Raw genomic sequence first — 13,727 nt, forward strand, 5'->3', positions numbered from 1 at the left:
CATCACGCCTCGTATTCGATGAACATGCTTGGGAGTTGAAAATTCAGTCAGTGCAGACGTCTGTTCAACTGCTTTGAAAAGAGGAACCGTAAGGGTTTCTTTTGGCTCCTTTCACAAAATTCCATTTAGTCAATGTCACGAGCGTCCAATCTGCTTTTTGCGACATTCACAGAACGTGGAAGCAAAGCATTAAAAATTATCCCTGTCTCTGCGTTAATCAGACCTGACCCCGGTCCACCAGAGACTTGATTATGGGGCTTTTTGAGAATGTGCGTTTTAGACATAATCATGTTTCTTTGCATTCCCTGGAATGTATTCAATGTGAGGTTTATGCCATCGCTTTTGGCATGCTTCAGGTAAGTGTCAATAATGCCATGACCGTCTCACACTTGTGCACTTGCATTTCGAACGGATTACTTTTGGCTCCTTTCACAAAATTCCATTTAGTTAATGTCACGAGCGTCCAATCTGCTTTTTGCGACATTCACAGAACGCGGAGGCAAAGCATTAAAAATTATCCCTGTCTCTGCGTTAATCAGACCTGACCCCGGTCCACCAGAGGCTTGATTATGGGGCTTTATGTGTACTTAATCTGTTAAATAAAATCCATTTCTGCCCCTGGTGGTGCTGCAACTCCTTTTTTTCGTTATAAAAAAATCATCACGGATTACGCATGTTTGTGATAATCATATTTTTCTACAGAACTTCATTTTTAATTATTCATTTTAAAAACGATAAAAGACTTTATAACCACCCAGTATATTGAAATGTGTCCTTCCACTTACTATGTACGCCTCACAGATCTAGTCCTGTTGGTTGTTATATTGTTTTATGGCACAAAGCTCAGACCGAATTGCGTCTATTTCTAAATTTTATTGCAAAGCTTTCGTTCAGGTAGAGTTAAAATCTCAAAATAATTGCATCTTATTTAAGAATATAAAGAATTCAGCCATATTTGCCTCGTCTCCTATAAGAAAGTTAAATGTTAGAGCTTTTCCTATTGAGAAAGGATTTAATGTCACGAGTGTCCAATCTGCGTTAAATGAACGTGTTTCTTTTCAGTCGCTTTTGTGAATTTAGAAGAATGTGTTTTATGGTAAGTAAGGAATGGCAGTACATAACAGCGTGGTGGATCTTCCTTAACAAGCAGATAAAATGCGTCAAATGAGTATCCTATTCGAGCGCTGGCGAAGACAACCTCCTCATGCCCATTCACTCTCAAGCTTGACGCCCACCGCTGCAGTTCTTGTTTACTGTAGCAGTTTATCGTTACCACGGCCTTTCCAAATTTGCTTCCACTGTTCTGCACAGACTTTTTTTTGCGTAACAGATTTATAATCACTGTACTGTATCTGACAATTACTTGAATCTAACGGGCGGATTTTTAGCAGCTTAATCTGCATATTTGTTCTCCAGGATTACTGACTACCCTGATATCCAGCAGAATGTAACTGTAGGATTAATATCAGTTAACTGAGATTTAATTTGTTTCAAGAAAGAGTGGATTGGCAGAGGCATATTCTGCAATGCTGTTATTGCACTTGAGGAATCATTATTGGTAGATCTTCGTCCAAGGCTTTCTTAATAGCGACCAGTTCTGAAGAATAGACACTGAAGCGTACTGAAAAAGGACGGAAAAAGAAAAGACTGAATAACCTGGTCCTGTGCTCCGACTTGTCGAATCAAAGCCTTTCTTGATCTGGACAATCTTGCTCAACTGCTCACTAGAAAATAAGATTCGTGAAATGTGAACAAGGAGATCGCAATACAACAGCTTCTGCCATACTTTCCACAGTCATTGGAGTGCCACTGCGAAGCACCCCCAACCAGTTTCTAGCCTTTACAAAAATTTTCCTTTATATACAATCAGAATGTTCAACTTTCTTGCAATTTATCGTGAAAAGCTTGGCACCAACGGAACGTACAAAAAACAGGTGCGGTACGGTACGGTAGCTGAACTGCCCTTAGGCAGATATAAACCCAAACTTATGTAAATATAAATGTTATGAAACAATCAACATTAGTGGGTGCGTGTATTTAAAAAATTTTGTACCAATGAAATCTGGCTTTACTCAATAGTAAAAGTCAGGAATCACAGTTGGGAAAATCCACACTTCATATATGCTGAAAGCAAGGATGTGTCGTTGTGTCAAGAAAAAAAAAAAAAAAAAGTAGAAACATTCTTTAAAGTGATACGATCACTGTCGAGCAGCACCAAGATGTGTTTCAGGTCGAATCTTTGAATGAGTGGAAGAAATTAGTCTAAATTCAGCGAGAGAGAACTATAAATTTCCCCTGCCGCCCACAAAAAAAAGAAAAAAAGAAATGTTTATGAAATATATTTCATAATAATTTTGTTCGGGTTATTTTGATACCCAACGATCTTTCAAATTTCCTTTTTTAAATTTTATGGTCAAACTTGGAAAACCGTTCTTTCCGTTATTTCACTACGAGGATGCTTCACTTGCCAATCAAGATGAAGATGTCAGAAATATTAAAGTATTTCTGGGAGCAGTAATTAGTTTTTAAACATGTCCAGATGTATATGATTTCGTTAATTCTTTAATTACAGATCAGGTTATACCTACTGTTATCAGGTTAACATACTCTACCAAGTGGTCTGATTTAAATAACTAATTACAAATAGAAATTGTGTGGTACAGAACGGCATGCAAAATATTAAAATGAATAAATGCCGCAACAAAAAAGTATAGTACAGAACCCTCACCAGCTAGGTTCTAAACTTTTTTTTGCGGCAAAAACATTTCAGAAACTATTGCATAACGTGCCTATTGTCTTCAACATTTCAGTCCGTCCGCATGTAACAACTCGACTTCCAGTGAACGGATTTTCATATTTTATATTCGGTATTTTAGACAGGATTTTATTTGAGGAGTCATTCCAAATTTAATTGAACTGAGACGAATAGAAATCCACCAATTATTAATTCTTTTTTTTTTTTTTGCAGTCATTATGTAATAACTGGACTCCTAGTGGATGGATTTTCATGGGATTTCGAGTCATCATTAAAATCAGACCAATAGAAATTCGGTATTTATTATTTATTTTTTCATACATATCATATAGGCTGTCGTGTATTGTAACTGAAGCACTGTTTGGAGGAAGGCACAGTCATGTGACGTATGATTCTTTGTGTTCATGCAATACAAACTGCTGACGGAAAATTCTTATCGCGAACAGTAATTTTCTACAGCAAAGCACACTAGCACGCTAATCGATTTACCTGCAGGTAATGAGTAACTAGCATCAAAATCAGTACTGTAATTACCACGTTTACCGCTTCTGTATGCAAATTGCGGCAAAGAATTTTTAATCCACTTGGAGGGGAAACCACTCTACTTTTAGAACTTTTTCTTCCGATTTTACAGAAGGAAAACCGGTTATTTTTGTCGGGCAACCTTAACCAGAGGCTGATCAATTTTTTCATAGTAAGAAGAAATCTCAGAACTGTCTCTGTCCTTTCCAATCCAGATTGACCCAATCCCGTGGTTTTCAATCCCCCTGTCAATAAGATCACCGGGAAAGCCAGCAGCGAGAGTGGTAGACTTGTGAGGACTGTGCTGTCCCTGATAAGCAAAGTCTTTTGCGTTCAGAATTTAAGATATTGTGGTGTAGTATGTTACCGTTATTACTACAATATAAATTCTTCCGGATATCCAAAGTAAGCGATCGGAATCTTTTCAGGGATAGTGATTCATTCTAGTTTAAGAGCCGCGGTGCCAGGTTTACTCTGGCGTTGGCTCACTAGTGCCAGCGTCGAAGTTTCTGAAATGGAAAAAGACATGATTTTCACCCCATTATTTATGGATTTTCACCCACCTTATTTATGGAATTTCTGACTCATCATCATTATCAGCATGTAATAATAACTAGCTAAAAATGATTGGCCAATTTATTATGTATACCGCCATCATTTAAGGAACTGACTGCTTCATCAGGACAGTTTTGTGTGTCTGTACCCAGCTATATAAAGCAGAAGTACAGGTGCGAGTGTAATGGACGTTGCCACCCTTCTGGAATAACACAGTGTGTAGAGTGCACCCTGAAATGGTCCAACAACCAGAAAATAATTAGTGATGAATCTCAAGTAACAGGAGGTAGCTCGGCGATGTGTAACGACCATTGAGATAGACAGAATCGTAGTCAGCTAAAATCAGCCAGCTATGACTACAGCGGACACAGAAACGCCGACAACATAAAGCTTAAAAATGGAAAACATGTAACCTTCTCCAACGAACACCAGTTCCAGTTGTTCCATGATGATAGAGATGTTGGAGTAAAGTGGCAGTAGCATGAATCAAAGATAGATTCATTGAGTCACTGTCAGCGTTGCAGATTGGTGGTGGCAGGATGATGGTGTGGGAAGTATTTTCGTTGTACACGTTCAGTTTCCCTGATTCCAATGGATCAATTGTCTCGGTCCACAGCCTATTTGAACAATGTTGTCCAACAGGTGCGCCCCTTCATTTTCACAGTTTATCCCTCTGGTAACGGTTACTTCCAGCAGGAGATTGTGGCATGTCACAGGACACAGATCTTTGGGAGACCGTTCCAGAAGACTGAAGGTACCCTTGGTATGCTTCGCTGGCATGCCCATTCTCATTTCTTAACCTGATGGAACATATGTGGGATGAGTTCGAAAGTGCTGTTTGCGGCAAGGATACACCGAAGTCTAATACGAGGTAGTTGCAGGGTATGATTGAATTTGCATCGGCCAGCATCCCTCTAGAACGCTTCCAGTACTTCGTGGAGTCTATGGCCCGAGGAATTTAATGATGTTGTGAGTAAAAAGAGGTAATACTCGTTATGTACGTGCTATACTGGGACTCGCCCACCTTCCCGTGGTGTGGACGAGTACCCAGAATCATCTATACAGGTGAATGATGCTTCTGGGTAGCCAAAAGGCCAGAACAGAACACACACACATAATACACACAAATCTACACCAACACATTTTTGGCCCTTTACAATTCATTCTGTTCTTCACAGAGACACGACGCGGAGCTGAACAAAACTCGTTATACGTAATTAACCACTTTTACTTTTATAGCATATATATATATATATATTGAGAGAGAGACCTGTTTTTCATTTTTTTTTTTTCTGACGTGCTGGAAATTTGCAAAAAAATATTGTCAATTTAACAACTCTTCTGAGGTGAGTTTGATTGAAATTTTGTCTGCGTTCTTTTTTTTATTTATTTTTTACCGTGGTCACAAAAACAAGAAGAAAAAAAATAAATCGGTTATCTTCATTACTGTCTCTGCTATTACTATTTTGTAACTGACAATAAGGAAGAAAAAATATTAAGGGACCAGCAATTTCACTTCCTTGTTCAGCCGTTATAATTTTCTCAGTACGGCTTCTAGAAAAGTTGCTGTTGTTTTTCAACCTGCATTTCTCTCAAAGTTTATTTTCTTATCTAATACGGCACCATATCTTACTTGATGGTTTTTAAGGGAAAAAAGTGTAAACATAACGCCGTATTGACTGAATAGCATGGCCTTATGTGGGTAAAAAGGATGAACCACGTTTTCGACAATGTTAGCTCAGTAATAAGGGAGTGTTCTGCTCTCTTTTTCTGTGCTCCTGCATGCGGATCCAAACAAAAATAAGACTCCCCAAACAAGTCCAAAAGAGAGAAAATAAGACCATTACTCAGGGAAAGAAAATTTATGCTGATGAAACGTAATGCAAATCAGATGTAGTGTACTTACAGTGCACGTGAAGAATGATCCTCCTGCTAACTGACGGAGGAACGCCATTTGAAGCAATACAGAGATAAGCACCCATATGGAGACGACTCACTCGAGTAATGGTCAGAATTTCTCCTTCGTATGCAGCAGCTAGAGAAGTAGATTCTACATTAGCAAGCTTACCGGGATATCCTGGAAAAATGTACAGCGCATTTTATCGTATGGAACTAGTAAAGCCTCTTTTAAATATTAGATATTTCTGAAACAGATTTACAGATGACTGATGCGAATTAAAGACAGAACACTAAGTTAGGAAAGAGAGATTTAAAATAAATAACAGTGATAGCAAAGTTATTAACGGTTTCTAGTATATTTCTTTAATAATAATAGCAGATAAACTCTAGATATCATTGCAATAATCAATTATAAAGCCCTTTTTTATTGAACAAACCCTACAAAAGCAATTCATTTTTTACAGTGCATTCAAAATATAACAGTGGAAAACAATGAATACGTAAAGATAAACTGCGCAAGGCTTACCGATAATGAATAAAAAAGGTAAGTCTAAAAGAGTATATCGTAAAATAATCTTCATTGGTAAAACTAAGTCAACACTTTTGTCAATGTCCACAAAAGAGTCTATGCCAAGCTTGTTGCAGCATTGACAAGTTTAGTGGGAAGTATTTTCCAACGTGCCTATCTGAAGGCTCAAGATGAAAATCAGAAAGATGTGGAGAGTTTCTAAGTACATGAAAATGGCACTTTTAATTATTTCAAGAGATCTCTATTCTCCCAATAGCATTATTGACATAAATTTGAAATCTGTATATGTTCTTCTAAAACTGTGTTTGAGAGATATAAGTAGGCGATATACATAGAAAATTGTGCGGTATTTAGTGGGTATCTGGAGACAGCGTATCTCATAAAACTGTTTCTGATTTGTTGAGGTAGTATTTGTATGAAGATTCCGTAATATTGATCAAAATTCGGGAAGGGGCTGTTGCTTTGAATAGCAGAGCTCTAAGTGTGCGATCCTTAATTATGTAATAAGTCTCTTAATGAAACTTGTCAGTCTAAATGCTTCCTAACAATTTGATTAATGCATCTGTCGAACTTTATATGTCTTTGTTAACGATTAGAATTACGTGTCCGTTATCTAGAAGATGAGTATCATATGAATTGACTGTTGGATGAACTAATAGATGAACAATTTTCGACGGCCCACTAATCTAATCTGTCTAGAAAACTCTGAAGTTGTTGACTGATGGAATCTCTGATATTATCGTAGAGTTTGTGGTCGTGAACAAATAGAATCACGTAGATATGCACAATGAAAATGAAACTTAGATGGTTATCTTCAAAGAAATTTAAAAAAAAGTAATGGTCCTGGTGAGGATTTTTGTGAAACACTACCCGAGGATGCAAAACGTTTCGAGTGCTGCTGGTTGGTGATGACAATACATGCGCAATGAATGAAGTAACTTTGCAGCCAAGTTAGGAGGGGTACTAAATTACCTAGATTTTTAATTCGTTAAGAAGAAGGTTGTGGGTATCGTTGTCAAAAGCGTACAAAAGGCCGATATCCGTCAACAAGACCTTTTGTAGAATTTTAATTTGGCACTCGCTAATCACCTCTGAAAGACAGTGCACTATCCCGAAACCGCGCGTTGTTGTAGAGTTACAGGAACATCAGCGGCTAAGGCCATATTGCTCCGTGTATGCTGTCTGTAAATTGAGTGTTTTGTAGTTAATTTTCTGTTTTCGGGACGAAAAACTGAGTTACCGGAAGAAAACACCATGCTATCCTCGCCTGCGACCGACTAATTCAGCCACGTTATGAAAAAGGCCCATAAAAATTCCTCATGTCATCGACGAGACTCGAACTCAGGTCTTTAAGACCCAGTGTGGGGAGGTCGGTGATTCTACTACGAGGGGCCAGAAACCACTTAATGAATTTATTCCTGTCAAAGATGAAATCTTTAACCAGCTCAAACTCTTGGATTAGCTTTTAATTAGCTGATACAAAGGTTATTCCTCAGGTCTAGATCTTTTGCCCAAAATCTTTTGAAAGATGATGAAAATAATTTAACTCTGATTTCCGAACCCTCTCGCATTCTCACTTAGGAAAAAAGAGTTATAAGGCTGTTTAATCGACGTTGTTATCTGTACATTTAATATGGAAGCCGTTTTATTTATTCCGTCGGTGTGAACGATATGTTTAACCGATCGGGCTGGAAGTGGTCTGTCCCAAATTGCTTCCTAGGTGAGCACAAAGTTGTTAAAATTTAAAAATTCCGAATAGTTTTATTTTACTGAACGGGCCATACTATTTGTACTATAAACGAGAATAGTTCAACATTCACTTCATAGATGGAGCTACATGAAGAGGTTAACTGTTAAACAAACAGTTGTCTAAGTTGATAAGGCATTTTTTCTGATTAACAATTTTCACTTTAACTATTTAACTGATTAACAAATTGCACGTTCGAACAATCGTGTACTTTTTTCCGAAAAAAAAAAATCATAATAATTCACGTTAGGATTCCGTCAGACTTCACTATATGTCTCCACGTTGTGCACGCGAGCTCATACACTCATTGCCATTCGTTACGTTTAATACGTTCAGAACTCATAATTTTATCGTTATGAACTTTGAGTTTATTTGTTTTGATGTTTTTTAAGGTAAGTAATTTAAGAATTTAGAAGTATGTCACAGTCAAAATGCTACTCTAACTGGTCATGTTGAACGTACCTTGTGGCAAAGGAGAAACACACCTTTTCGTGTTTCTGCAAGTGCATTCAGGATCGTTTTGAAAGACCGATCCAGAATACATTCACACGTATATATTGCTACTACATGGGTACTACATTTCTTTAGGCTAGAGAAAATCTTCTACCAGTTGCGAAATTTTCGCAAGGGGTACTGCTAGTATTATTTATATAGTACATGAGCATCTAGGGCCACATATACTGGTGTGTATTATGTCTATACAAATGTTTGCCCAGGGACCGAATGCACTCGTTCTGCAGACAAGAAAAACTTGGAATAAATCCCTGGGGGATACCCTGCTTACTCGGCCTGAGTTCTGGTAACTACAACTCCAAAGTGAAAGAAGCATTTAAGAATTGCTCCGGTCTCCCTTGGGATTCGAACTCACGCCTCTCCAAACGAGTGACAAACCACTGTATTATTATGGTGGACTCTTATATCAAATAATAAACATTGTTTTTTAACAGACTTTCAAGAAAATCCTCTGCATCTACATTTTTGAACTAAATAAGCAACTAAGTCTACATACATTTGAAAAACGCTCAGAACTCTTTTCCGTACTAGAATTACAGTTTAAATTACGTCAGAAACTGCCGGAATTCTTAATGATTATCTACAAAGAATTGAATACCGGCTAATTACAACCACTGAAACCTAGTTGTAGTTAGCCGATCTCAGGCGGAGGTTATAGCGCCAAAATAGCACCAAGGAAGTTTTTATAGCAATAAAAACTTCCTTGCGTCATTGACGGGATTCGAACACAGCTCTTTTCCACCCAGTATGTGAATGACACAAATTTAAGCAAATCACGCCTGCGAACGAACGCGCACACCCTTGTACAGACATAATACACGACAAATCTCACGAAGTGTATCACTCTGGCGTGACTATTCGATTCGGCAAAAATTCCCAAGAAGAGAACTAGCACTACATCTTTGAGTGCAATCAGAAACTTTGTATGAATGGTAAAGGAGATGCGTTGAATATTTTAACGAGAAATCAACTTTATTAATGACCCTCGAACGAATTAAATATATTCAAAGCGTATTAAATATTGATAACCAGCGTTAAGGATAACTCAGTTACCAAACTTGAGTATTCGTACTGTCCATGTTTGTCTCTAATGGCCAGAGTGTTTGACGTTCCGCCTTCGTATTCATCTTAGGATAAACGAATGAGTCATTTTGAGATTTTGATATTCCAAAAGCAACGAACCTTTAAAACCTAAAGATATAACTAATTATGTATTAATAATAAAAGGGCAGTTAAGTGTGAAACTAGCCTCCGTAAGTTTTATTAGAAGGCTCTTTCATTTAATTGTATTTCTCTCGTGGAACAGGTCGTGACCTACTAACCGAAAATCGAAAAAAGAAAAACGAATGTCTAATTGATAAACGATGTGGATGATAAAAGACTGTAGTTGAAGCAATAAATTATGCCGAGTGAAAAGAAAATCCCAACTAACCCAGATCAGAGGCATATTTCTTCTTAGAAAAGTTTATACTGCATTCTATAGTTCTTATCGCTTCGGTATTATAAGGTACATAAAATGGTGGTGCGAGATCTGAGATTTGGATGAAAACATTTTTTCATCCCAGACACTGTTTCCAGAGTAGTTAGCTTAATCAGATATATTAATAAACATAAATTGAATACGAATAAAAAGTTTACTTCAAAAAGGCGCATAGTTAGTTCGAATGCCAATGGAGCTACACCAATTTAGTGCGTACATTTAACTTCTTATTTCAAAAAACATATTAGCTTCATATTAAAGTCAGATGATTTTAAGTAATTTTATTCAAAATATTAATAAAGATAGTGCACCGTTTTTTGCGCAAGCACTATTTCAAGTACCATGATCCGCGGTGCAGTTTTACAACTTATCAGACATCTTTCATGCTTCTAACACAAGGAGGCGCGCAACGAATTTATCAACAAAAACAGAAGCCAAACACCCTCTAAAAAGCCTGCATGCGGAAAAATTGGACATATTTTTGATAGGCAGTGAATTTGCAAGAAATCATTGGCATTTAAATTGTCCAGGATTCTTCTGTGTTTCGATGTCAGGCGGCCAGGAGAGTCATTGAATGGAATCTGTTCGGTATGGCAGGAGAAAAGATAAGTGGCTAACAAGTTAAGATGTTTTTTTTTTTTTGTTAGTTGTTGGCGCTTCGGCTTCTGTGGCCATAATGCACCTCCCAAGGTTTTTTCATTTTCTACTCTGATCCAAGCCCGAGGCGGGATTCGAACCCGCGACCCTTTGGGTTGCCAGGCAGGCAGGCACTTTACCCACCCGGCTAGCCCGGTCGGCTAAGTTAAGATGTAACAGAGGCCGAGGTATGAACGAGCCAATAGCTTCGGCAAGAGACCAGAAAGTTCAAGTACCATTTGAACAAGAAGAAATTTTCATGCACTTGGGGGAAGGGTGTCCAAATTGGACCCCCTAACTCAGAAACGGCGCCAGGTTTATCAGCGCCCTGTGCGATATTTTTTGGTGCGCCCTCTCCGACTTGAATTTTACAGCAAGTCAGTGAATTTTCGGGGAATTTTGCTACCCATAAATTTTGGCGCCCTGTTCGGGGGAAAGGCTCAATCGCACTTTAAGCCGGCCCTGCGGCCTAACTTTTCGAGCTAATTTCGAAACACGTTGGTAAAAGTCTTTGAAATTTTATCATGTGAATCAGCATAAATATTTTTAAAATATAGCAATCGGTAATATGCGTAATGCCGTTAGACCAACTTCAAATAAATACATTCTGAAATTGCAGAAGTTATCCAATGCAGGAACCCGGCTTCTTGACTGAACCAGAGGTTGAATTACTCTAGAATCATAAAATACTGTTTTTTATAAACAATGGAATATATAGTACATATATAGAATAGCCAACTCTTAGAAAATAGAATATGCTTTATTGTTTAATGGAATTCGATCATATCGTGCATCTCTTGCTTTTCACAAATAAAGCAATTCCAGCTTTCATTATCTTGCTCTTCTTTAGTAGGCATCCGGAGTTCTAGGACCCTGTTGGTATTTAAGTTGTCTTCTTCAGGCTTTAACTGTGATGAAACAGCGAAAGTTTCATCTGAAGAGATTGCTTGTCAGTTCAAGAAAAAGGCTAAGTGCTCCTCTTTGCTCTTTTCTTCATTGCAAAAACAGCAGCAGGTATTGGAGAAATGTCTTCTTTAGGTGCACGCACATCAAATTTAGGCTTCTTTCTGGCACACTCAACAGTTATAGGCTTATATATATATATTGTTGAGACTGTGACAAAAATCTCACATCACTCACAGAGGCTTGGGAACTTTGAACCTCAGTGTGAAAAAAAGCTGCATTTTTGAATGGAAGATCATTCTGTTAGATCTCTGGTACAACAGAAGGAGAGGAATAGTGATCTTGAATTAATTGACTGACAACGGTTAAAGAGTATCTTTGAAAATATGTTTCCTTCATTAGACCACCAGTCCATTCTAAGAAACAGTATGTGATCCATTCTGGACAACAAAGCGTTATCTTGCATTCAGCATTCTGAGTTAGAGTAGTCAAAATATAGCAAAGAAAGAAAATTGGAGAAATTCGAATCGACTGATAGCATTAATCAATTATAAAGATTCAGAAATCGCCGAGAAATTATTTCGAGAATTGAAAGCCATAAAATAAAAATGCCTAACAATTCGGATTAGATGCTAGCACAAACGTGCCTGGTGGTAAAAATGCCTAACAATTCGCATTAGGTGCTAGCACAAACGGTAACATCTTATATTTAACTCGATCGTCCAACCTAGGTGCTGCTCCAATTCAGGCAACCTTCCCCTACATTTTGAAAAATCGACTTTGAATATATCAATAACTTTTTTACAACTGCTGGGAGCTTTATAGTAGGCAGACTGTTGGAGATTTTGATAACAAGCCAATTTCCATGTCCTATAATCGTATCCTGAGCAAATTTATCATAATTTTGGAAAACAGTTTAATCGAGAGATGAATGTGGAATAAATATAAATATCAGTATCATATAAGTTAGTGCATTTGCATCATTTCTATACACAGTATTCTAACCGATGTTGTGCAGTGGCATCATCACATAACATCTCGTATTGTAAATTCCTTCACAACAATTTGCCTGTCTCACATTATACCTGGCGAACACGGTGCACACTGAGAGTAAGTAGCAATAGTCTTGTCTACTGGGGAAGAGTTACTTATTTGTGGTATAAAAATACAGACAACTCGTTGTGAAGGAATTCACAATATAAGATGTTCTATAATGATGCCACTGCACAACTTCGGTTGTTTTTTACTGTGTATGGAAATGATGCTAATAAGATGACAGCAGACTCTTTCTGCAGTTTGAGTATCTGAGTATTGGTATTAACGATCCCCAAGCGTGTGTTCATAACCGTAATTCTATTATGTCTGTAGAAGCGGGTGTGTTCAAGGACTGATTTGCACATTTTGCCGGCTGAAAAACATTGAATAACTCACAGGGGAAACCCTACTCCCTCCGACTGATATCGGCCAACTACAGCCTAAAATGAAGAGGACTTCAGAAACTCCTCCAGTCATAGATTACAACCGAGCCTAGACTTCTCCAAACGAGTGGCAGACGGAAATTTATTTATCGTAGACTAGATTGTCACAGAGGGCTAGCGTAAATTAAGGAAAATGTTATTTTATTCCCTCAAGAGTGAACATTTTATTCATGTGAAGAGGAAATCTTTCTTCTCTATAAGAATAAATTTCACTGGTATAATCTCAACAAATATTAGGATAAAAAGATCTCAAACAGTAATCCAACCAAATAAAAGAGGAGCAGAAATAACTAGTTTTGTATTCATGTAATTCTAAACGACAAGGGGCTGTGGAATGGCCACTGGAAAGAGACTGTCATCTAGTTAGTTATATATTTATTTTAATCAAATTTAAACTAACAAATCAGTAAAATAGAAATTTACAAATTTCATTCCCGGTACAGTACACTGCTATAGGAGAAAATTGTGATCTCAGGCACCTAGAATACGGTTAAGTTATTTATTCCTAAGGATTTTCTAAGAGAAAAAGGTCAAGAATATTGTCTCTGTAGCTAGACGTGTTTGCATTCTGGTAGTTAAAAGGACAAGGTGCGTGAGCTCATTGCTTCCAACAAAAGTTCAACAGACGGAAGTTTGTTCCAATAATCAACCACCCGTCTGGTCGGCTAAAGGCAAACATCCACGCATCTTTTCCTCAACTGTCCTTCCTT

The 13,727-nt window shown here is 37.7% G+C and overlaps 1 protein-coding gene across 2 annotated transcripts in view; it reads right to left on the bottom strand.

Annotated features, from left to right (window-relative positions):
• LOC150081783 (lachesin-like) overlaps nt 1–13,727 on the bottom strand; it is a 466,088-nt gene that overhangs the window by 68,759 nt on the left and 383,602 nt on the right. For both annotated transcript variants that reach the window (XM_090379659.1, XM_090379658.1), the window contains exon 6: nt 5,739–5,867. In XM_090379659.1, the coding sequence (XP_090235785.1) occupies nt 5,739–5,867 (129 nt within the window). The remainder of the gene's footprint in view (nt 1–5,738; nt 5,868–13,727) is intronic.

Source organism: Mastigoproctus giganteus, chromosome 8 (genome assembly GCF_048544385.1).
Source record: "Mastigoproctus giganteus isolate SK-2022 chromosome 8, ASM4854438v1, whole genome shotgun sequence".
Classification (NCBI taxonomy): Eukaryota; Metazoa; Arthropoda; class Arachnida; order Uropygi; family Thelyphonidae; genus Mastigoproctus; species Mastigoproctus giganteus.